Raw genomic sequence first — 23,980 nt, 5'->3', positions numbered from 1 at the left:
TTAAATCAGATTCGCACCACTGTGTATTTATAGACGGTGGGTATGAGTTAACCTTTCCTTGCTACGAATACAATTCCATATATGAAGTACTGCCATAAGGTTTGAATGTACAAACATACTACAAGCCAACAGTTTCAAGATTTCAAGTACTGGAAGGGACCTTAGATCTCATCTATTCTACATCCTAAGTTTGACTGACCATTTCAGACACCTTTGTTGAGTGTATAAACTGGTCCAACTTTCCCAGAAACAAATTTAGAAACATTGCATTTTTAATGCATATACAACCTTTCAACTAGATTTCCAGGAATATGTCATAAGGAAATAAAGAGACAATAAAGATGTATGTATGAAAATGTTCACTAGTATTATTTAGCAAAATGAACCAAACAAACATCAAAAAGAGCTTTAAAAATGGTACACCCAGACACTATGAAGCTTTAAAAAGGATCAAAGAGATCTGTAAGTAATAACAAAGAAAGATGTCCACAATATACTATATGGTGAAAAAAGCAGGTAACATGATAAAATTCTAACTTGTATAGAATGATTCAATTTATGGTAAAATTGCAACTTCACTGTGTATATTTGAATTGTATATATGAATATTCCTAACATACAGAGCGCTTTTAAAAATCAGTAAGAAAAATACTAATAATTCACTTGTAAAATGGGCAAAGAAGATAAAAAGGCAATTGAAATAAACTGATAGCCAATCAACCAATAATAAACCAAATAACCAATAGCTAATAAATACGATTTTGCTACTATTTCTTAAAATACTAAATGTACATATCCATGACCTAAAAAACTGTGCATCCCAGACTGGAGAGAGGGATTATATTTTCTGTTTTATAAATTTTTGTTGAACCTTCGTGATGTGGTAAGTAGCTTTTAAAATCAATAAAAATATTTCCACTGCAACACGAAGACAAGGCTCTGGGATGTTAAGTGAGTTGCCCAAGATTATAAAATCGGTTTGTGGTAGACCTATCATTAGGCTTTAATTTGAGAAGATTATCCCATAACCTACCTATCCCTACAAATTCTAGAGCGTTGGCTAGCTCAGGCATTCCCCTGGGCCCAGTCTTACACTTCTACTATCTCAAGCTATATTTCCTGAAAAACAGGTCTGACTGACTGACAGACAGCAAAATAACAGTTCCCCCAAAAACTTTCCTGAAAGCTCTACAAACAGATCAGCAAAGTCACAATGAGTGATTCCTGAGGTGAAGGCACACTTGCTGGTCTCTTTCTCCCTCCCGATTATCTGTCCCATCTCTTTATCTCTTTTCATAATTATGAAGCTATGTATAATGGGGAAAAGCTATCAAAATATGCACGTATTAATGACAAAAATTACCGGAAACATTACAATAAAAATATTAGTGGCAAAGATGATCCAAGGTCAACTAACTTTTCAAATAATTACACCAAGATTAGCTTATTCAAAAGATTTAAGTAGAGGAAAAATAAAGGTTCACTATTTAGTCAAATTGTAAGTATACCATTATTACTACTTAAATGCTTTTCTGACTTCAAAACAATCCATACATCCCTTTTTTCCAAGTACATATTTTGTAAACATTATTCAGATCATTTATCTATATACATGTACAAATTCTTAAAAATTTTTTATCATAAAAATTCCACTTGTCATTAAAGTCTTCATATATATAATATTTAATGGCAACATAATATCCCACAAACTAAATTGATCCTAACTATTTAAGCATCCACTTATTGTTGAATATTTGAGTTGTTGCCATATTTTCACTTTTTAAGAAACCATCAGAAACAACTTTGTGCCACTTTTTTGACATTTCAGATTTTCTTTTTAGCACAATTTTTTCAGAAGGAAAATCATTTTAAAAGATAGCAGGGATTAGCAAACTACAAGGGGATCAAACTAGCCTGTGGCCAGCTTTTGTGAGAAAAGTTTTCCTGGAACACAATCATGCCCGTTCACATACAGTCTATGGCTACTTCAACTACAAGGGCAGCTATGACACAGACCCAATATTTACAGTGTAAAAAGTTACCTGGAATAATACCACCTATTAACCACTCCAGTTTTTACTCATTCCAATATTTATGCACCTATAACACGTTTTATATATAAAAACTGGGTTCATGTATGATATAATATTATAACCTGGATTTTGTTTCACAGCATTCAATATTCTTCAAAAGTGTAATTGTAATTGCTGCCTGAACTATTTATAACATGAGTATACTTGAATCATTCACTTGCTAGATATTTAAGTAATTCTAAAGTTTTCACTGTAACAGTGTGAGAAACAGCCATATATGTAAGTCTTATGCATTTCTCAGATTAAAACTTTCTTCTTAAAAACAAAAAGTACATTTACTGGCTCAATGAATATAAACATTTTAAAAGGCCACTTTTTTCCAGAAAGGGTATACCACTTTACATACAGTTAACCATATCTTTACAAGAATTAAACTGCCTCATTACAGAAGTGTCCACTAAGTCTGTAAATAAATTTGGTATTTTTTTAAACGAGCATTTCCTTAGTTATTAGGTTGATTGAACAACTTCCATACGTTTGTTAGCCCTCTGAAATTCTTTTTTTGTGAATATTCTCTGCACGCCCTTTCCCCTTTTATGTACTGGATCCCTAAGTTCCTGTTTACAGCTTTCATTTTTTTTTTTTTGGTAAGGTTTTGTTAATTAATTTTTGTAAGTATATTCAATTTGTCTCAATTCTGTTTTTTTCTTATATACCATTTAAAATTAATACAATGAAATAAAATATCCAGATAAATGTCTTTTTTTAATTGAGATTACATGAAACATTAACCTACTTACCTATACAATATAATCCCAGTATATCAAGATTACAAACCATTCTGTGGTTCCCCCATGGATACACTAATCCAAAAGAACTAATAAACCCCCCATTTTACAGCCAGCGTGTATCTGGAAGGTGCCTTTCTTCATCTTAGAGAGAGAACTTTGGCTATCTGGTTTAAGTTTTTCTTTTTTTCTTCAAAATAAAAAGTTACAGAAATGTCAATCAAAAGGAGAAAGGCTCTAGAATAAGTTTAGAGCAGGAAGCTTGAGAAATAAAGCTCAGTTTTTCATTCTGTTTAGAAGAGACAAGGGCTAAGAGAAAGAGCCTTGAACTAGAAATCAAGATACTCAGCTTCTGGTTCTGCCTTTGCTCAACTGAGCTGCATGACCTCTTCCGGCTTCACTTATCACTGAACGGGATAAACTAGAAAATCTCTAATGTCCCCCAAAATGCGTAAAACTCTGTGATTCTACAATCAATTTACTGAATCAAAAATAAGAAAATTCATTTACTTTCTCAATAGATGAAAAAAACCTCTCCCTCAATTCGTTTCTTCATCAGGCCCTTATCCAGATATCATTACTTTCTATTCTTCATGAATTCTGAAGTAGTTACAGTACTTAAAAGATTGATGGAGATGGGACTTAATCACTTAGACCACTGCTTCTCTAACTAGGGTGCCTTGGGAACATACAGAAGGTACCCTTGTAAGAGAAGCAGCACTCCTTTCTGGAGTAATTTAAAAATCTTATTTTTATATTAAAACCAACAAATAAAACCAGTAATCTTGGAAAAAGAAAATTCACATGAATTTTTATGATAATACCTTGTTTCCCCAAAAATAAGACCTAGCCAGACCATCAGTTCTAATGCATCTTTTGGAGGAAAAATTAATATAAGACCCCAGTTTTATTATTATACTATTTAAGACCCAGTATTATAGTAAAATAAGACCTGGTATTATTATATTACATTATTTATTATATTAATTATATAATATTATATGACTGAGTCTTATATTAATTTCTGCTCCAAAAGATGCATTAGAGCTGATTGTCTGGCTAGGTCTTATTTTCAGGGAAACACGGTACTAGAGACCCACACACTGTGCAGAAGGCAATGGTAGGTAAACCACTGCTGCATTTTCTTTTTTCTTCTCTTTGTTTTGCCATGAAAACCCTACCATGAGACAGTCCGAAATGAAATATAAGATAGTGCTGAAAGATGAGACTCCCAGGTCTAAAAGCACTCCAAGTTAGTAGGAAGAGCAGAGAACAAGCATGAATAGCATTGTTGCTAATAACGTCGCTAGACCAAAGCCGTAAGGATGTCTAGTGGCTGACGTGCACAAAAGCAGAAAGAATGACGCTGTACAACACATAATCGGAACACGGAACGAAAGCATGAACCAAGGAAAACTGGAAATTGTAAGGATGGAATGGCTCCATAAAAGGAGCCACAGGCATGAGGCTCCAGAAGCTGTGCAAGGCTGTGAGGACAGGGCATTGTAGACATCACTCATTCACAGGGTCGCCAGGAGTTGGAGCTGATTCAACAGCACATAACACACACTAGAGACTTGAAAAAATTTTCACACCTGTTATTTTGGGCTACATTCAGATCCTTCAGGGTTATGAGTTCATTCTTATCAGCAACTAGGCAATGGAAAAGCTTGAGAAGCACTGCAGATTTTAAGTAACAACTGTGATTAACAGCTACTGTATCTTTTTAATTACAATTGATTAGTCTATTTGTTTAGAAGAGTATGCTTATGTTCTCACAGGTGAAATGGCCTGTAATGAGGATTCCCTGAAAGTATCTATGAAAGAAGCAGTGATGCTACACAATTAAAAAATCCTACATTTGAAAGTGATTTGCAGAAACCACTTTCCCTTGCGTTTAAAAAAGAACTACAGACATATTCTTTACACAGCCTCAGCTTCATTATCTGCACAACAGAGATAAAACCTACCTAATGGGGTTGTAAAAACAGAATAAGACAACATATTAGGTGATTGAAGCAAAGTAATGACTGATAAACAGTAGTCACTTATTATTTTATACCTGCCACATGTTTCTTGTGAAATGGACATTTATTATATTCTGATATTTAAGGTGCCATTTTTCAACACTGTAGTTTTCAGGACAAAATGTCTGTGTGTGCACACACACACACACACACACTCAGATAACCTTTAATATTTTTTACATTTAATTTTAACTTGAAAGCCAAGGTGCAATAGTTAAATCATTTTAGAGCAAATTAACAAGTAGATATAGAAAATTACCACTAAAATGAAAAATAACACTGGATGCTTTTAAGTGCTTAAAAAGCACTAACCTGTTTTCTGAGCTAGACGTAGAAGTACTAGATGATGACAATGTATGAGGATTGGACATGCGTGAAACAAACTTCTGGATGGTGTTACGAGACGGAGCTTTGATCCTCGAGCTGCGCCTACTGTGATATTTCTGGAACAAACTCTCAACCTGACATTGAAAAAAGACAGGAACAATGATATCTGTGCCATAGTATACAGACGAAGAGTTCTAGAGGTTGAATTATATCTTTTATTTCAAGTTTTTCACAAAACCCATTTAAAAGCTTTAAAACTAAGAATACATATAGCTTACTAAGGACAATATTTTTATTGCAGGTCAGTGTTTACTTGTTTTTCAGTCTAGAAGAAAAAAACTAGTCAATGGATTATAAGAGAACTATTTGTAAGCATCAAATAATTCTTATAGACACCCCACATCTTCAAAATGACCACTATTTATTTAAACTAAGAGCTCATGGAAAAATTTTAGGAATATACCATAAAAATTTCATGACAATTTTACTCTAAAGCATTCATTTAAAATTACCTCAAAATTCTTTAAAGTTTTTCTCCATAACATTGGGTCTGAAGGTTCTAATTGAAACACCCGGAGCATAACAAATAATAGATGAATACAAAATGTTCCACGCCCACAGCTGCAGTTCTAAAGAGTTAAAAAAGTAAAAAAAAATAAAAACATGTGGTTCCATTAGAATTGTTCAGTCTATCACTTATTTTATATTTCCACGTTTATTATACTAAAATTTCTATTCATTTGTTTCATTTCCCTTATATAAGATATGTAAAAAAGTCTACAGCCATCTCCATGAATTAATCTGATTTTTGGTGAATTTATTAAATAGGTCAAATTTGTTTTCTAAAGTATATTAAGTCATAGTAAAAAACCTTCATAAATACATTAAAAATATTTATTAGCCCCCAATATATTGTAAACTTACATTAGTTTACTAAAGAGAATTGCTCTAAATTTAAGAATGTTACCATGTGTAATTTTGGGTTAGTACCAGATGCTACTAAAATATAAAATGGTGACAAAGCCTACCTGAGGCCCAATAAACACCCGGTATTTATTGTCTGGACTGTCTCCTCCAATCAGGAAAGAGTTGGGTCCTATTTGCTGCAGTAAGTACAGTCTGGCCCGCATCACTTTGTTTACACGGCGGTTTGTTTCCTCAGGGCTATATGGTGAGAAGCCATCTGGTGAAGGGGCTCTTCGAGGTGGTGTGATTCTCCCACTCTGAAACTTCACAACATTGTTTTTATATTAGGAAAATTGCTTACTTTTTGATAAAAAAACAACTACCCCAAAAAAGTCATACCAGACAGCCACGCAGCATTTTATATTCTGAAAAAAATGCCTCAATATATAATGGGACAAAATGTATTTTTCAAATGCTTTTGTCTGAAATACTCATCACGAGTTAACGTCTACAAATCAGTCCCCCCTAAAACTAATGATAAATCTTTGGCCAAGAGAGACAACCATGTGGTAATATAAATTATAAATATTTGAGTTCTTTGAAAAGTATTACGTAAATCAAAATAAAAAGCATAAAAATTCATCTCATAAGCAGACAAAATGACTTGTTTCTAGTGATAAAATTTAAACATCCAATTTCCTGACTTCCACTTAAGGTGTTACTAAATGCTGTTTTGCAACTGGAAATTTACAAATAATGCCATGGAATTCCTCCCATGGTACGTACGCTATGTAGAGAACTAATAGCAAGTGACTCTTCCCAGATTAAGACATCTCACTGGAGGCTAACAAAATTGTCCCTGTGGTGGGGATGATATATGTCCCTCTCACTCCACTCCACTGATTCCCCTAGAACTTAGTCTTTCTATCAATGCCCATTGGAAATTATGTTCTTTTTGATGCCTAACTGAATAAAGATAATACTGGCAATAACATGAAGCAGTGAACACCCTCATAAAGTGCTGGTGGGAATGTAAAATGGTGCAGATGCTTTGGAAAACATATGACCCAGCAATTCCACTCCTAGATATAAACCCAAGAGAAATGAATAGATATGTCCACAAAAAAACTTGTACACAAATGTTCACAGCAGCTTTATTCATAACAGTCAAAAAGTGGAAACAACCCAAAATGTCCATCAACTGATGAATTGATAAACAAAATGTGTATCTTCATATAATAGTATGTTATTCTACAATTGAAAATGAATGGGATATTGACAGAAGTTATACCGTGGCTGAACCTGGAAAACATGATGCTAAGTGAAAGAAGCCAATTACAAAAGACATACATATTATATGATTCCATTGATATGAAATGTCCAGAATGGGCAAATTATATGTGGCATCAGACAGTAGATCAGTGGTTGCCTTGGGCTAGGGAAAGACTGCTAATTGGTCTGGTATTTCTTTTTTGGGTGATGACAATGTTTTGAAATTTATTGTAGTAATGGGTACAACTCTATGAATATATCAGAAAGCAACAGATTATATAAACAGGTGAATTGTATAGTATGTGAATTATATTTCAATAAGGCCATTGAAATATAATTGTTTTTAATAGGCAGTTACTTAAAAATAAAAACAAAAACAAAAAACTAAAAACAAAAATAAGCACACATGCACATGCTATTTGAGCTGCTAAACGTTCAGGCTATGAATGTGCTCACAGATGTGCAAATGATATATGCATAAAAAATATTTTTGTTCCATTGTTTTTTAGTAATTAAAGGTTAAGAAGGAATATAAAGGTCCATTAGTATGTAGTTCATTAAAATAAACTATGATTTATCTAGATGATAAAGTGCTATGTAGCTGTTAAAAAGAATGAGGGCGTAACTTTGGCTAGCATGTATCCCAAAGTGGGTGGGAGGGGGCGGGGAGATGTAATTCTGTACATACAGTACTTGTGACAGACTTGTACTTTGATGGCCCCCATGAACCACAGCTCCCCGTATTTACACCCTGTGTAGTCCCTACCACACCAATTCTGGATTTGGGCATGTAATTGGCACTGGGCAGTAAGACATTAGCAAACATGATGTAAGTCATGGTTTGACAAGAGCTATGTTGGGACTTGCCCTCTTGAAACACTTTGGTTTTTTGTTTTGGCTTAACAGAAATTTATTGTCTCATAATTCGAGAGGCTCAAAGTCCACGATCAAGGTGTTAGCAGGGCTGGTTCCTTCTGAGTGCTATGAGAGAATCTGTTCCATGTTGTCTCCTAGCTTGAAACATTTCTTGTTACAACCCAACTACCTTGTGATAAGGAAGAGATGCCACCAGCCCCCAACTGTCTAGCATCCCAGGTGAAGCACCAGACAAGTCAATAAAGCAGCAGTCTTGGATATGCTGTCTTGGATATTCAGCTTTAGCAGATGACATGGACAGCAGACACAAGCCATTCCTGCTGAGCCCTGCCCAATTTGCAGATTCATAAGCTTATTAATAAATGAGTGTCTTACTTTAAGTTTAAAAAAAAAGCAAATTTAAAGGTGTGTCAATATAAAGCCAATAAATACTCCTGAGTAACTCTGGCTTCACTGTAAAAAAATTTACTTAAAATTTCCTTTTTGAAGGATTTATATGCTTTTACAACCTCAGATCGAGGAAAACCAAATCTCCCCCCTTGTGGTCACTATCAATCATTTTTCCATTCACTCATTTGCTCTTCAAGGTTAAATAAAAAGTAAGTTTTAACTTGCCATTTCTGCCACTAGAAGTCTCTCTCATAAAGTTCGCACCTATCTTTTTGCAAATCTCTTTGATGTTTTAATATAGCTGACCTAATATAGAAGACAGTTGGATTCCCATTGATGCTTCTGCATTCAATATGCTGTAATACGATGTTTTGGTTCAAGTGCATGAAGAAATCTGGCCTCACACATACATGTAGCTGGAAAAGGTATTTTAATAGCCTTTTCAAATAATTATGAATATTCTTTTTTGATACTACACCAAAGAAGTGGTTTCTTAAAGGCTGAAATGTGCAATCTGAAACCACATCAACAAACTTTTCCTATATGTTATATTAAAATCCAGGATGTGTATCTTACTCACTTTGAATGGATCATTTACCAAAGAATGATTTTGTTTCCTCATGTACTGCTCATTTGGAGAATACTGGGTTCACTAACTTATGCAGATCTTCCAAACGTTCACCCATTTCATTGTGTAGTATGTAAAAAAAAATACCCCGAAAAGCATCCCATTTGCTATTATCACCGATCTCATTAGAAAAGTCTAAGTTTTGGGAAGCTATCAAGCTTAGGTGGAATGAGTTTTACAAAATTCTGATTTTTGCTTTAAATCTCAAATTTTACCACTGGTGAAAAAAAACTTTCAATTGTTTTCCTTGATATGAGTCTCACTTACTTAATTCATCTTAAGAAAAATGTGTGCCAAGTACCCGAGTGAAGAATATAATTTCTACTGTCATAGCTTTAATTTAGGCGAATGTACCAGCAGCTTTACCCACCACTGTAAATGTCAGTGCAGTGAAAGAGGCAAATGACATCTCAGTTTTATTGCAAAATTAGTTTGGACCTAATGGATATACAGAAAGGGTCTCAGGACCTGCCCTCTCCCCGCAATCAACGGTCTGTAGACTACACACACTTTGAAAGTTGCCGCTCTAATAGATGGTTAGCCAATCTTTTCTGTATTATAAATGAGTCTACAAATTGTAGAAACTTAACATACTTGTTAAAACATTAACTTACAGGCACTGGGGAAACTCTTTTTCTCCTTACTCCTGGAGATTCTGATTTCACTGTTCGACCTGACGGGGAGCTGCCCGGGGAAGGACTGCGCCGGCCTTTGGGAGCTGGTGACACGGTGCTCGCCGGGCCCTCTCCTTGGGACTCAGTTGCCAAGTTATTAATTTCAGATCCATCTCCTTTAATTGGGATTGGTTTCACCACCTGAATTAAAATTCCAATATTTTTATTATTTAAAAATATAAGAAAGTAAGTAAATCTGAACATAATAGGCTAAGAAATGAACTCCGAGTTTATTATGCAATATTATACAAATATGACAATATATCAACTTTTATTTAGTATTACTTTAAGCCATAAATGTAAGACTATTTTACCCACACATATTTATCATTTAAGGCTTCAACAGTAGTTAAAATATAATAATTTCATAATTTCAGAATTTGGTGTTACCTGTTATTATATGCCCTAAATCACTTAACATTCAAAATCAACAATCAAAAGTTAGTAAACAACGTGAAAAATAAGCACTTAGAACTTCAACAGTTAACTTATTTAACTAGATTAAAGTAGATGTTTCCTTTTTCATTTGTATTGAAAAAATGTAGGACTTGAAAACAATACTGGGTATAATGGGAAGTACTCAGTCTGATTAATAATTTTTCTTTTTTTTCTTGGCAATGTTGTATTACAATAGACACTTTAGACATATATTTTAGAAATACCAAAGAAGCTAGAAGTTTAAAGATCAAGCTCTCAAGTAAAAATGTAGTTTATGAGACCTGCTATTTTTGAACTATGAAGGCTTACAGACTTAACCTAGCTATGACCAAAAGGCTCAAGTCTGTAGCCTGGGCACACTCAAAGCTCAGCAGACTTTTCTGGCCTTTCTCCCACTACTCCTGTCCTCCTAGCCAGGCGCTCTGCCCACCAACCCCACCCACCCGGTCCTCTTTGTGGGCTTTCACTCGCACTGGTCCTTCTAATCCACACCTCCAGCCTGCAGCGCCCCAGACAGTGTACCTTCACCTGGTGAAAATGTGCCCATCTTGTAAAGCTCAGATATAATCCTACCTTTTACGAAACCTCCCTTAACTCGACCATCCTCAAATCCTTCTTCTTTGCTAAGTCATTATTGCTCTTCTGCCCACCCCACACATTTAGCACTTAATCACAAACTGCTTTGTGATAGTTCATGCCTTTATTTTTATTTATTGTCTATAAGTCGTATTTTCACAGTTGGAGATATTTACACCTCCCTCATGTTTCAAGGAGAATTTGCTGTAACCTACACAAAACATAATAAAAACAACCAAACTCAGACCTCCAAAGTAGACTCTAAGTTTCTTAAGGATAATATGAAATCTAAATTAGATGCAGGTGGCATAATGAGCATAAGGACTACGTGAGATCTGTCTTATTCCTCACATATCTTCCCTCTTGTCCCCTGTCCTGTACACAGACAGGGTATTAAGTATTTGCTGGAAAGGGAAAAGAGAGAAAAGACAAAATGTGGTCTTAGATAACCAGATGTTCTTAGTTCATATGTATTAAAGGATAAATAGTGGGCTTCTTTTTAAAAAGTTGTGATTTCTGCTCTGTGGTTTTCTCAAAAGATTTAGACTCTCTACCAGCTCAAGGAATTCCAGAAAGCAGCACGTTCACACTTCAGATGGCTTTAATTGTTCAAAAGCTGTTTACATTAATTGGGTAGAAATATGCCACCTACTATAAAATGTTTCAATAGAACTTTCTCTTTTCTAACATGAACCTTTAATATCTTCATCCTCTGACATGATTACTAAAATGGTGAGGGGTTCTCCCCATACTACTTCATATGAGGAATAAATGGAAGAAATGTGGAAGCTTAGCTGGAAAGGAAAGGACTCATGGGTAATATAGCAGCTAAAAAAGGTGGCATCTAAAGGAGCAAATGGAGATATTCTGAATTAGCTCCATGGCTTAGAACCAATGGGTAGAATGTACAAGACAGACTACAGCTCAACAATGATGGAGGTCCAGAATCTCAGGGGTTTTGGGGATGTTTAAGAGGCTAGTCAGTCCTAGATGTCTAATAGAACTTTTGGAGATGATAGACATGTTCTGTAATTGCACTGCCGAGTTACAGAAGCCACTGGCCACATGTGGCTATGAGCATTTGAAATGTGGCCAGTATGACTGAGGAACTCAACTTTTACTTTTATTCATGTTTAATTTAAATTTAAACTTAAAACAGGCATTTGGGATGAATATAGGGCTAGATAATCATCTGTCAATGGTATAGTTTAGGGGCTTCAAATATCAAATGAGTGGTTTGCTCAGTAACATGATAATACCCACCTCCCCTTGCCCCCTGACACACACACACACACACACACACACACACACCTAATGAATCCTAAATTGCCATCTCTGTTTATAAAGAACAAATAAAACAACAACCAAAAACTTGTGTTATAGACTGGTACTGGGCCATTGTCACAACTGAGATCTTCTTCCTTTTTAAGAATGAAGAAGCATATTTTGTAGATTTCATATACAGGCATATCTAGTTTAATTGTACATTGCTTTATTGTACTTCATAGATGTTGTGTTGTTTACTCCCCACCAGCAAAAACATTACGATTCACTTTATTGCAATACTTGCTTTACTGCGGTGGCTGGAACCGAACCCACTATATCTCTAAGGTATGTCTGAACTTTAAAAGAGAAAAATCATGGCAAAAGATGAAGCACGCCTGCCTTTCCTAGTTTAGGAATCTACTTTCTTTCCCCATACCCTGGGAATCTTCTTAATCTATCTCAAACCCATGGCTATTTCATTTTTTCTGGTTTCCTGGAAGATTTCTGGAATTAAGATCCTTGGATCCTACCTTAGAGATAAAACATGAAAATAAAATTTGAAAAATTGCCTTTCTTTTTAAAGTTTTAAGTACAATATAAACCTCTTATCAAAGGATTTTAGATACTGACATTAGAGGGCAGTGTTGCTTTAAGCAAGTCTCCAACCAACCAGTTTAGAACAGTTTAAGTTGCTTAATGAGCATAGTTTTAGCTATGTTTTGTTCCTAGTGGTTAGACTATCAAGCAGATAAAACTACTGCATTTAAAATGAAGATGAAAACAAAAAGCTTACAAGAGGATCTATTTATGCTTAATTTCCCATGTCCTCCTATGCTTCCTTCCTTATAGCAGGTGACCACAGCCACTCACCACAGGGCCTCTTCTGTTTCTCCTCTCCAGCCACTCGTGCTTCCAGGCTGGCATGCAGGTCGCCTTCAGTTTCTCCCTGATCATTCGTTCTTCTGGGCGATCATCCATCTTGTGCAACCCCTTGAGAGTTTCTTTATTCTCCATCTCACGACTGCAGTGGAGGGAGAAACAAGGAGAATGAGATTTAGACAGGACAAATAATTTGCAAGAACAGAACAATACAGTTCTATTTTGTACTTGCAATGACATGTAACTAAAAAGATAACTGCTAAAAGTCTCCCAATGATCTAAGCAAAATATGAAAGTATGATTGTGAAGCACATATACATACTGCTCTACTGCTGTATTTACCATGTGGGTAGTGTTGAATGTTGCCTGATAACATGAGTTTAATAATGCCTTTAAAAAGAAAGGTTCTATTTAGAAGGTTCAGGCTTACTAATATGAATGCAGACCTTTGTTTCCAGGTAGTTAACAAAATGGATCCTAAGACATTAAGCACTGTATTAACAAATACATGTGAAGATTGCATTGTTTCTAATGATACCACTCTAACATACAAATATTCAGCAGAATATTTTACTCCTCTTTATCGCGCAGAATTTCCAGTAATTTAGGTCAATATAAATAGAATCTGGTAGATATGCTCATTTCTGAAATAAGCTAAATATTTAATAAGCTAGGTAAAACCTAATCACATCTTCTATGATCCCACAATATTTTTTCAATGATTAAATTGCATTATCAGAACAATCATCCCATGACAAAGTATTTGGGTACTCCACATACAGTACACTCATATCCACTCACATGTGGATGTATACAACACACAAGATGCATGTGCATGGCTTTTAAAACCTGGTTCATAAGGAAACAGTTAAAGCAATTGCACTCTGGAGGAAACAATTTTAAAAATAGCTAACTTCAGTAACAATTTTGGGAATTTTATCAAGTTACAGAACAGTGATTTTTCTACTCTGATAGGAAAAGGAAATACTCGAGGAAATACCAGAGATGATAACCACAAACTTACTAAGTCAAATTCAGACTCTTCTAGGAATTTTCCAGCTAATTATAACTATAAAGCAGAAGTATCTTCAGAGAACCAGCATAAAAACCTACTTAGAACTAAATATGCACTAGAAAGGAAATGGTTAACTGGTTTTACTGAAGCATCAATACTGTGAGGGGAGTGAAAACCAATATGTTAAATACCTCTGTGCCAGAGACTGCCCTAGATATTTTTAGGAATGCAAAGAGCACATAACATTTGAAACTTGCAAATGGGCATTAAAACCACGTAGAGTATTTCTACCACACAGGCATAAAAAAACTCACAAAGAAAGAGGCAATATGAGTAGAAAAAAGGTAAATAAATGAAAGAGAGCTAGAGTGAGAAAAGAAGCAAGGAGGGAGGGAGGGAGGGAGGGGAAAAGAAAAGAAAGGAGAGAAAGAGAAAGAGAAAGAAAGACTGATTCTCTTGTTTACTTAGAAGTGTTTGGCTGCTTTTCCTGCTCTGATTATATCATAAAATATAAATGCTAGTGGTGGGTGGGAAGAAGAGTAACAGGGAGGGAGGAAATGGAAAGGGAAAAGAAAGGGAGAGAGAAAGAAGAGGAGAGTAAGAAAAAGGAGGGGGAAGAGAGGGTGAGGGAAAGGAAGAAGGCTGAGAGGATGGGAGGGATTTAGGGAGGAGAGGGAAAAGGAGGGTAGGGAAGAGGAGTGGAGAGTAGAGAGAAATGTTTTGCCCCAAATTCATCCTGCTCAGTCAATACTTACCCAAGGAAACTCAGATTTATAGGCAACGGAATTTATGGGCTGATGGCATACCAAGAATTCACTACAACTCTCTAGTTTGAAAAGCAAACACATTCCCCTCCTGTAACAATGGTGTAGGGCGTGGCTAAGGTTCCCAGGCTAGTTCTCAAAAAATAAAACATTGTGGAACTGCAGTGCATTTTTACACCAGAAGTTCCTGCACTCCCAGACAAAGGTGCTTATCTTCTCCTCCCCTAGATTTGTTTTATTGAATATCTCTTTTTGGTTCTGTATTCTGTCTCTCTTCCTGGCACCCACCCAAACATGTAGAGGGCTCTCCTTGTCTAAACAAATCTTCCTGATGATGTGGCCTCCTTACACTCAGCATGCCTTGCCTCTTTCCTTGCCACTTGTTTGAAGAGAATATAATCTTTTAAACCAATTTCTTATTATAAATAATAGGGGATGAGCATACCAGGAGCTCAACTTTTGTTCATACCTAGGTTTGTTTCTTTAGAATAAGTGCCCTGAAATGGATTTACTGGGTCAAAATGTACACTTTTTGGTACATGAAGACTTTTGATAATAATAGCAAATTATCTTCTAGAATACGTATATCCATTCAAAACTCCCCAAGTCAAGTCGTTAACTTAGCTGGTCTGAACTAGCAATAGACTCCTAAGGGGGTTTCTTTCACTTTGAATCTCATTCCTAAGCAATGCAGGCTTCACAGAGCACCCCAGCTCACTGCCCCCATTTAAAGCCCTTTGGTGGTTCCCCGGGAACTTAGACTAAAATCCAAAATGTTTCACATGGCCCAGGAGGCCCTGCACCGCCTGCTCTTACCTGACCTGGTCGCCCAGACCCCCACCCCACCCTTCCCTAAAAAACTCTCCTTCTGGCTCAGGGTTTTTACACAGGCTGCTTCTCACTCCTCTACTTTTCACCTCATTAACTTCTACCCACTCTTGAGCTTTTCTTCAACTCCTAATCTCAATTAGGAATCCCGAACTCCATTCTTTCACCTTTCCTTTAAAGTGCTCATTGCAATTGTCAGCCCCTCCCTGCAACTAACTGTAAGCCCCAGGAGGGCAGGTGCCAGCATTTTATCTATCACTATATACCCAACATCTAACAATGTCTGGCTTAAAATAGGCACTAAAACATATATTAAAGGAATGATTATTTATGAACATCTTTGGCAGCCCTAAGGACCTTCCTAGTTTTAAAATTTAATGACTACTCATATTATTCTTTTTACAGTTCTGTATTTAATTAAGACTAAATTTGAAATTTAAATGTTATTCAGTAGACCAATTTTCATTGTTCCTAAATTAATCTGCAACTATAAACCAAAGTGTTCTGTCTAATGTCTTCATAAGTAATAATTTAATTAATTCTAAAATGTGTTTTTTCATATTTTAGTATCTCTGAAACCTAAATGCCTCTTACAATCAAATGTCATAATTTAATTGGCAGGGTTTTTTACTTTCCTTTCTTCATAATATATAAAATAACGGTATAATTTACAACCAATGGGATCTTAGAGTCAGTGACATATACAATAAATCCTATTCTACCTGCCAGGAAAAAAAACCACACCTACTCAGTTTCACCTGTCTCTGAAATAGAAACCAAACTGGGAGGAAAAACTTTTTCTTACGTACTTTTATTGTTTTGTTATAATCCTAACATATAGCCTTCATAGATCAGATATACGCAGGATTTTATTTTTTACCAGATATGTGTGTGTGCATGCATGTATATAACAGTAATCTGTCATCTTATCCACTTAACATAATAGCTATAGCAGGAAACATCTTTAAATATTTGCAAAATCTCCAGGAGATGAGAGGGCCCGTGATCAGTTTTTGATGAAACACGAGTGTTTTGGAGAGTTCTTTTTGCCCTATCTGTATCTAGAAACCATACCTGTTATTTTAACTAAAATAACAGCTTGTATATTTCTGACTTTTTAGCAAAACAAACATGTATTTTGGGAATACTTTGAAGACTTAAAAAAAGTAAACAAATAAAAAATGTTAGCTAGATAAACATGAGAAATTTAAACCATTGTTACAGAATACGCTTTATCTTCCTTTCCTGTTATTTAGAAAACAGGCTTCTAAACATTCCTCAGAATGAATCTGTGATTGACCTAGAGCTTCAAAGAACCTTTCTCTCCTGAGGTTTCTAGTTCTAGTCTCTTTCTAGACCTACAGAATTTACCTGCTAAAAAAACAAGATGCTTCAGCGGTCCCTTCTCAGTGAAGTCACTTGGTCCTCCCTTCATCTGACGCCACTGGTACTAGCCATTGTTGACTGGACTGTCACTCCTGTAGCTCTCCCATCTCTTGACTTCTAGAAGATGATTGTTTTCCTAGTTCTGTTTCTAACACTGCTGCTAATCTCATCGGTCTCATACACTAGACCCTTTTCCTGGAGCCCCTTCAATGCCAGCCATTGCCCTCTTCTCACAGCACTAAAGTACTTCCTCCTTAAGCACACCAAGCTTATTTCCTACCTCTCTACATTTGCAGGTGACATTTTCCCCGACACCTCATATGCCTTCAGTAAAGAATTTCTAACCACTGTTCTACAGCAGTTAGCTACTGCCTCCCAGTATTCTGATAATAATAGTAACACAGCATAAACCAGAGTACATATTTAAGTATCTGCTTCCCTCACCGCATTGGGAGCTCTTCTGGGACAGGTTACAACATCTTACTCACTTTTCTATCTTCAGTGCCAAATGTCCTGGACAGGCCACAGAAGGCCCCCAACATGAAGTGAGAGGGCCTCTCCAGCCACAACCATCACCCCTTCTAAGGGCGGTATCTGATGCCTAGGGCACCATGCTTTATACATCTGAACCCATCCTGCAGTCCACAGTGGGCAACAACGCGCCCTGATCCAAAGACCCTCTATACTGGATGGTACTGTACCAACGACTTGACTTTTGAGAAGAGGAGAGGGGAAGGAGAGGGGAAGGAGGAGAGAGGGGAGGGTGGGGGCAGGAGAGGGGAGGGAGAAGGGAAGGTGGGGGGAAGGGATAGGGGGGTGTGGAGGAGAGAGCAAGGGAGGAACTATCTTCTAAAACAAAACTGGGCCACTGTGAGATCCTTAAAACTTAAGTTTCCAAGTAAAAGGCAAAAGGAGTGACTTCAGTAAGTAACAACACAGGCTAACAATCCTTCACCATGGACAGGGCACTGTGCTAACAGTTCCACATGGCTCATCCCAGTCAAGTCTCACCAGATGGGACTCTTACTGTCCCGCTGGCAAATAAGAAAATGACAAGGAGGTTATTAGGTGTCCAAGGTGGCAAGGTCTGTATGTGAAAAACACAGGATTTAAACTTAGGTATGAATGATTCCACAGTCTCGTTTCCTACAGGGCAAAAGGAAAATGGGTCTTCATAAGTGCTTAAAATTCATTGACCTAGTAATTTGTAAAAGACTGACTTAACGATCATTGTGCAGATATAACAAGAGGTTCACAAAAGGCAGAGAGCTACTAGACAGTATCAAACCGTTCTTAAAGGTAGCAAATCTATATGGAATTCTTTCTTTGCAGTTACTTACCTTTGACCTAGTATATGGAATAAACTACAAGACTCAAAGTCACCCTTTGAAGAAGACGAGTGACTCAAAAAGAAAATTATATTTACTGTACAGCTCTCCTATACTGTATATTCTTATATGAATGCTAACATATAAGTATACTTAAAGCAATTGATATTCTACAGATATTGATATTCTACTGCTAACTACAACTCAGTATGCTACAAATTCAGACACCATTAATATATTTTTAAGTGTATATGAAATATTGATAACTACCAACTAGGTCACTAATATGATGAATAGAGCATACATTATTAAGTGAAGAAAGAAAAGAGTCTATGTTGTTTTATTCTACTCAAGACTCTTTTATGATTAAAAAGTACCTTTTTTAACCACAAATATTTTATCGGAATAATGAAACTGATAAAACTGTCTTGCAGAAAAAGTAAATCTACATTTTACTACATTAACATACAAACATTTTGGATGGACTTCAGTTGTCTCCAAAGTTACTGACATGTTCAAGGTAAAACACCAAGGCTAGATTTTCAGGTGGACATGCTTATACATTAGTCAATACCATTAAACTAAGGGGGCTGTGTTTCCTGTGACTGAGACCCAGATAAACTAAGAAAAAGATACAAAAGAATTTTCTAAATCACCTCATAACACCTGCCGAGTCCCAGAAGGAATATGAAGCAGTAATGCAAAAACTTAGCTAATCCGTGGTACATCTACGTCTCTTAGAAAGGTAGCTGGCAGATTCCATTAAAAGCCACCACAGTCGAGTTATTAATGTACCACAAACAAATCAGTCTAATATGCATTACTGATGACATCACTCAATAATGGAACCAAGATGTTCTATCCAAATCTAGAAAAAGAGTCCTTCTTCCTTCTAAATGTGCTAGTAGATGAATATAAAAATCAACAAATTTATATAAGGATGAAACTAAGTATGTATGCTTGATCAAGCCAAAAGAGGCACAAGATAACAGTCATATGTATTGATAAGTGTGTAACTGACTGGTCAAGAAAATGTCAAACTGCAACAGAAGTTAAAATTTGCCAGGAAGAAAAGGTAATTCAGACAACTCAAATATACAGCAAAATTTGGGCTATGCAGAAACAATCAAGAATATGTAATAACTATTATAACTGATAAAAAATTTTAGAGAAAACTAAAGGAAATCAGACAAATCAAGTTAGGTTAGTAAGGAAATGAAAATCCTAGAAGATCAGCAATTTGAAATCAGAAAATATTATTTTTTAAAAAGCAGGAGACAAACCAGAGAAGGGCAGATAGATCTTCAAATTGGTGTTAGGCATAGAAGAAATCAAATCAGACTAAAGTGAAACCAACATGTTGTCAGTACTAAAATGACTTATGACTCAAATTCAATGAAATTCACTGACTTGTCACAAATTATGAACTAAAATTTGACGGTAATATTTATGGAGACAAGTGAAAACTGTAAAAATGGTCAGAATTGGATGGAAAATAGTTTTGTGATCTTTGTAAGATGCATCAACTCACAAAATATATGAAAATCTTAGTGACAGAAAAACAGTGAATGCTTTTCTGCTGCCAATGACAGACAAAACTAATGGACTGAAAAGTTACTAGCTGTCACTAGAATGTTTATTGCTTTAACTAAATATTTTTCAAAAATACTTTTCTTACGCATCAAAGTAATCACCTTTGTAACAGTATTTCTAAATACTACTAGTTTAAAACCGATTTGCTCCCATTTCTCACTTGTTCCTTTCCAACAAAAAAAGCATCAAATACTTTTAATCCTGTAGGCTTGTATTCTTTAGATATTCAGTGCTAAAAATTCCACTGTTTATTCCTTCCTTTGTTGTGTCCTTGATACGTGAAGAACCGTCAGAAGTCTTTGGGGAACAAAATGGGAAGTATGAGCATCCTCTTCCTTAAATATTGAACACACACCAGTAAGCAAGGAACAGGATGCTAAGTTTTTACAGTATGTCTCTAAATGCGTATTTCCTTTCAAGAATTCCCCTTGTGTGCCACTTGACAAATCTAGACTTGGGAATGTCTAAAAGACAACTGATGGGTAAATGTGCTGAGCTTTTACACACATTAGCAAAGTAGATCGGAACTCCATGTACCACTACTGTGGGGCAGTTTTCAGGAAAGCAATGTGTGCTGTCCTCCACCAAAGAGCACTGGTACATAGTTTATGGCACAAAGCAGGCATTCGTGTTGAAAAAGATGCTGCTCCTTCACCATTTTGCTTTTCATCAAAGAGATCCCAGCCAGTGTTATATGGAGGCTCTGGTACATGGTTTTCTTTGAAACCTTCTCCAATGGGTGTGTAACTACATTTTTACTAAGTCGATTACCGTTACAGAAATGTGACAGCTCAGTTTGAGTATTCTTCCAAGAGATCAAATGAACAAAGCTAATAAATGGCAAGATGGTCTGTTACTACACATATTCACCTCCCACATTTTATGAAACGTGGTTTAAAGTTAAAAAGTATCTTGTGTGATAATAAAAACCCTTGTTTTTAATGTTCCCAGAGAAGAGGGTATAGTGCTGAATTAGAGCACAAAGCCCTTTTACAGCCTTTGCTGAGAGAAGGATTTCTTTCACACCCTGCAGAACAGCTAGTCCTCTTTCTACAGTACTTCCTTCTCGCCAGTGCAAAGGCATGCTAACTGGCGTGCTCAGAAAGAGGAAGAGTGACTTCCTCACAAATGTAGCTTTTCTTCTTGATGCTCTTAGCGCTAGAACACGGCTCTGTTCAATGAATGTTGGCACGCCTACTATGTGTAAGCTCTGGCCCAGGCAACAGACATAAATACAAGTGGGATAAAGAAACAAAAGATAAATAAGACAGGATCTCTCTCCCTCCAGCGGCTTAGTCTAGCACTCGGAGAAAATACGATGCCATCTCTGCTATAACACAAGTATTTTAACGTCATAAATAGTTTCAAAGATGGAGCAGATCTCCATCCTTAACGTCATCTGGGGAAATCCTGGAAAGATCCACAGAGGAGCAATATTAATGATTTTAAAGGAAAGAATAGGACTGGCAGGCGTGGAACTGATAAAGGTTGAAAGGAGATTTTCTAGACAAAAGAAACAGCGTTGGTGAAAATAATGTTCTATAAAATACTAAACAGCTTATGATTCTGCTGTTTAGGAACCACTAGATAAAATAAAATTAAACTGGTTTATTTAAAGAGCTATGTGCATCATAATTCTCCAAGACAGAGGGAAAAAAAACGGTACACAGCATTCCTCACACTTATTTGACACGAAAGTCCTTTTTAGCAGGATACCTTTGACTGGCATGTAATGTCAGAAATCTGTACAGAACCATCTCTAAAGTCCCTTCTGGCTCAAATCAGTCAATGTGCATAAGAAGAAAACTCCAGAGAAGAAACTAACACCAGCTGTCATAAGGTCTTCGTACATGATTCTCAAGCTATCAGAAAATTCACCATGTCTTTAGTGCAACTAAGGGTCCAAGAATTCAAAATATGAGGGGAAAAGATTATTTGACAGCTAGCTAGAGAGACAGATAAAACCATCTGGTACAAACACATCCTAAGAGAAGTAAGTGCCAGAAATTCAAACTTGGCCCAATCTACCCATTAGAAGAGGCCAGAGTTTGTCACTAAGATTTGCCCTGGCCACGCCCACTCGCTCTCTGCCAAGGACTTAGGTCTGGGGTGATGACAAAGACGACATCAGCCAAAAAAAAAAAAAAAAGCAAACAAAAGAAACCCCAATCAACCAATGAACCAACCAACCAAAAACCTTAACAAGCCATTTTCTCTAAAAATCTCTATATGCCTAGAGGAAAGCCCCAGAATGTGACATAAAAAAGGAGCCTGGGGCATGGTTCTCACTTTACTATAAAGCCCTGGAGCTCTAGCACAGTGGAAACACTTGTGTGTCTTCAGCACTGATGGCAGTGCTCCTGGCAGTGACAGGTGGGAAGCAGGTCACAGCAGAAGAAGCATCAGTGCCCAGAGGGGGCAGCAAGACCAACGTGGCCGAAGGGGGAGAAGGCCAAGGAGGCAGTGCTGTCCTGAGACGGTTACAGGGCAACTGCCCAAATTCACTGCCCAGCGCGTGTGAGACCCCCACTAGGGAGTTTAGAGTATTGGGGGGGGGTTTATTGGGGGTATTGATGGGGCAATAGCCACAAAACCAAAAGGGCTTCTTATTCAACAGAGATGACCTACCTTGAAGGACATGTTCCTCGGATGGTAGAAAAAGGAAGAAGTCACCCCACAAACATAATCAAGAGTGTGGCACAGGGATCAGGAACATGACTCCACAGCTAACTGCCTGGATTCAAACCCAAGGTCTGCCATTCACCATTCCTATGGCTGGGGCCCACTGAACCGCTCTGTACCCTGATTTCCTCACTGTAAAATGGGGATCATAGTACCTACCATATCGAATAGTTATTAGGACTAAATAAGTTAATATATATGTACAGAGTTTAAAAGGAAGTTAACCTCCCTAATTTTCTCCCACTAATTTCTTCTTTAAAATAGAGATAATAGCTAATACTTAGGATGCACTTCCTATGTGCTTTTCACTATTTTAAGCCCTCTGGATGTAGTTCTCACCTCAGAGTTTTAAAATGAATGAACAGTGCCACGTTCATAATAAGCGAACAACAAATGTTACTGTAACAACTACTATTATCATTGATGACGATGACAAGTGACGACTGATGACGATGACAAGTGACGATTAAAGCTGTTCTTTACGGAGTGCCTCCTCTGTATCAGGAGCTGTCCACACAGCGGCTCTGAGCCTCACACTAGGTTACAAGGGAAGATATGTCATCTTATCTTCGTCATTAGGTAAAGAAACTTGCAGAGAGATTAAGTAACTTGACTAAGAATCCATAGTAAGTGGGAATTCTGAGTTTCAAAACCAGGTGTCTCCGGCTTCAAAGCCCTGTCCTCTGCCTTTACACTATGTTGCTTCATAATGTAACAATATGGTAGTTGAAAAACACATGAAAAGAGCACAATACAACTATTTGTTCTAGTTTCAGGAGGTAACCATGTTGACTAGAGACACGTGGCCACTACACAACACAACCATGTGGTCCATTCCATGTGGGCCCCGGAGGGAGGGACGACGAAGGAGGTTTCTACTGTGCTTTTAATATTTCTTTCCTGAAAGTACACATGCTCAGGCACCCGACTGTGCGAATATGTTGCAGGATTAGCATCTATTAAATACAGGAAAAGGTTTCGTGGCTATTCGTTATACTATTTTCTAATATTTTCCCTCTGTATTTTTCTATATGCCTGAAGTAGTTCCTTAAAAATAAACACGTGCTATGGAACTACTACTCTACATTGTGGGAGGTTTCGTGGAAGCAAAGGAAAACAGGACTGGGGAGTGTGGAGATTCCACGTCAAGTCCTAACTTAAAGCAATTAACCAGCTACATGGTCTTATGTAACTCACAACCAAATCAGATCAGACTACAAAACGGTATTTTAGGGCTGCTCCAGTGTGAACATTATGATTCGTTTATTAATGCCACTATTGAAATGCTACAGTCCTGCAAGGGA

The 23,980-nt window shown here is 36.7% G+C and overlaps 1 protein-coding gene and 1 long non-coding RNA gene across 3 annotated transcripts in view; one reads left to right on the top strand and one right to left on the bottom strand.

The window, feature by feature from the left end:
* MAP3K1 (mitogen-activated protein kinase kinase kinase 1) overlaps nt 1–23,980 on the bottom strand; it is a 74,146-nt gene that overhangs the window by 23,635 nt on the left and 26,531 nt on the right. For both annotated transcript variants that reach the window (XM_033111178.1, XM_033111179.1), the window contains exons 2-6: nt 13,072–13,222; nt 9,862–10,062; nt 6,204–6,404; nt 5,688–5,804; nt 5,161–5,309 (exon numbers count right to left, since the gene is read on the bottom strand). In XM_033111178.1, the coding sequence (XP_032967069.1) occupies nt 5,161–5,309; nt 5,688–5,804; nt 6,204–6,404; nt 9,862–10,062; nt 13,072–13,222 (819 nt within the window). The remainder of the gene's footprint in view (nt 1–5,160; nt 5,310–5,687; nt 5,805–6,203; nt 6,405–9,861; nt 10,063–13,071; nt 13,223–23,980) is intronic.
* The window catches only part of LOC117025305 (uncharacterized), a 78,265-nt gene that overhangs the window by 41,166 nt on the left and 13,119 nt on the right, over nt 1–23,980 (top strand). The window lies entirely within an intron of this gene.

The sequence above is a fragment of the Rhinolophus ferrumequinum genome, chromosome 7 (assembly GCF_004115265.2).
Source record: "Rhinolophus ferrumequinum isolate MPI-CBG mRhiFer1 chromosome 7, mRhiFer1_v1.p, whole genome shotgun sequence".
In the NCBI taxonomy this organism is placed as follows: domain Eukaryota; kingdom Metazoa; phylum Chordata; class Mammalia; order Chiroptera; family Rhinolophidae; genus Rhinolophus; species Rhinolophus ferrumequinum.
The sequence above is the reverse complement of the archived record's forward strand: the minus strand, read 5'-3'. Positions and strand labels throughout refer to the sequence as shown.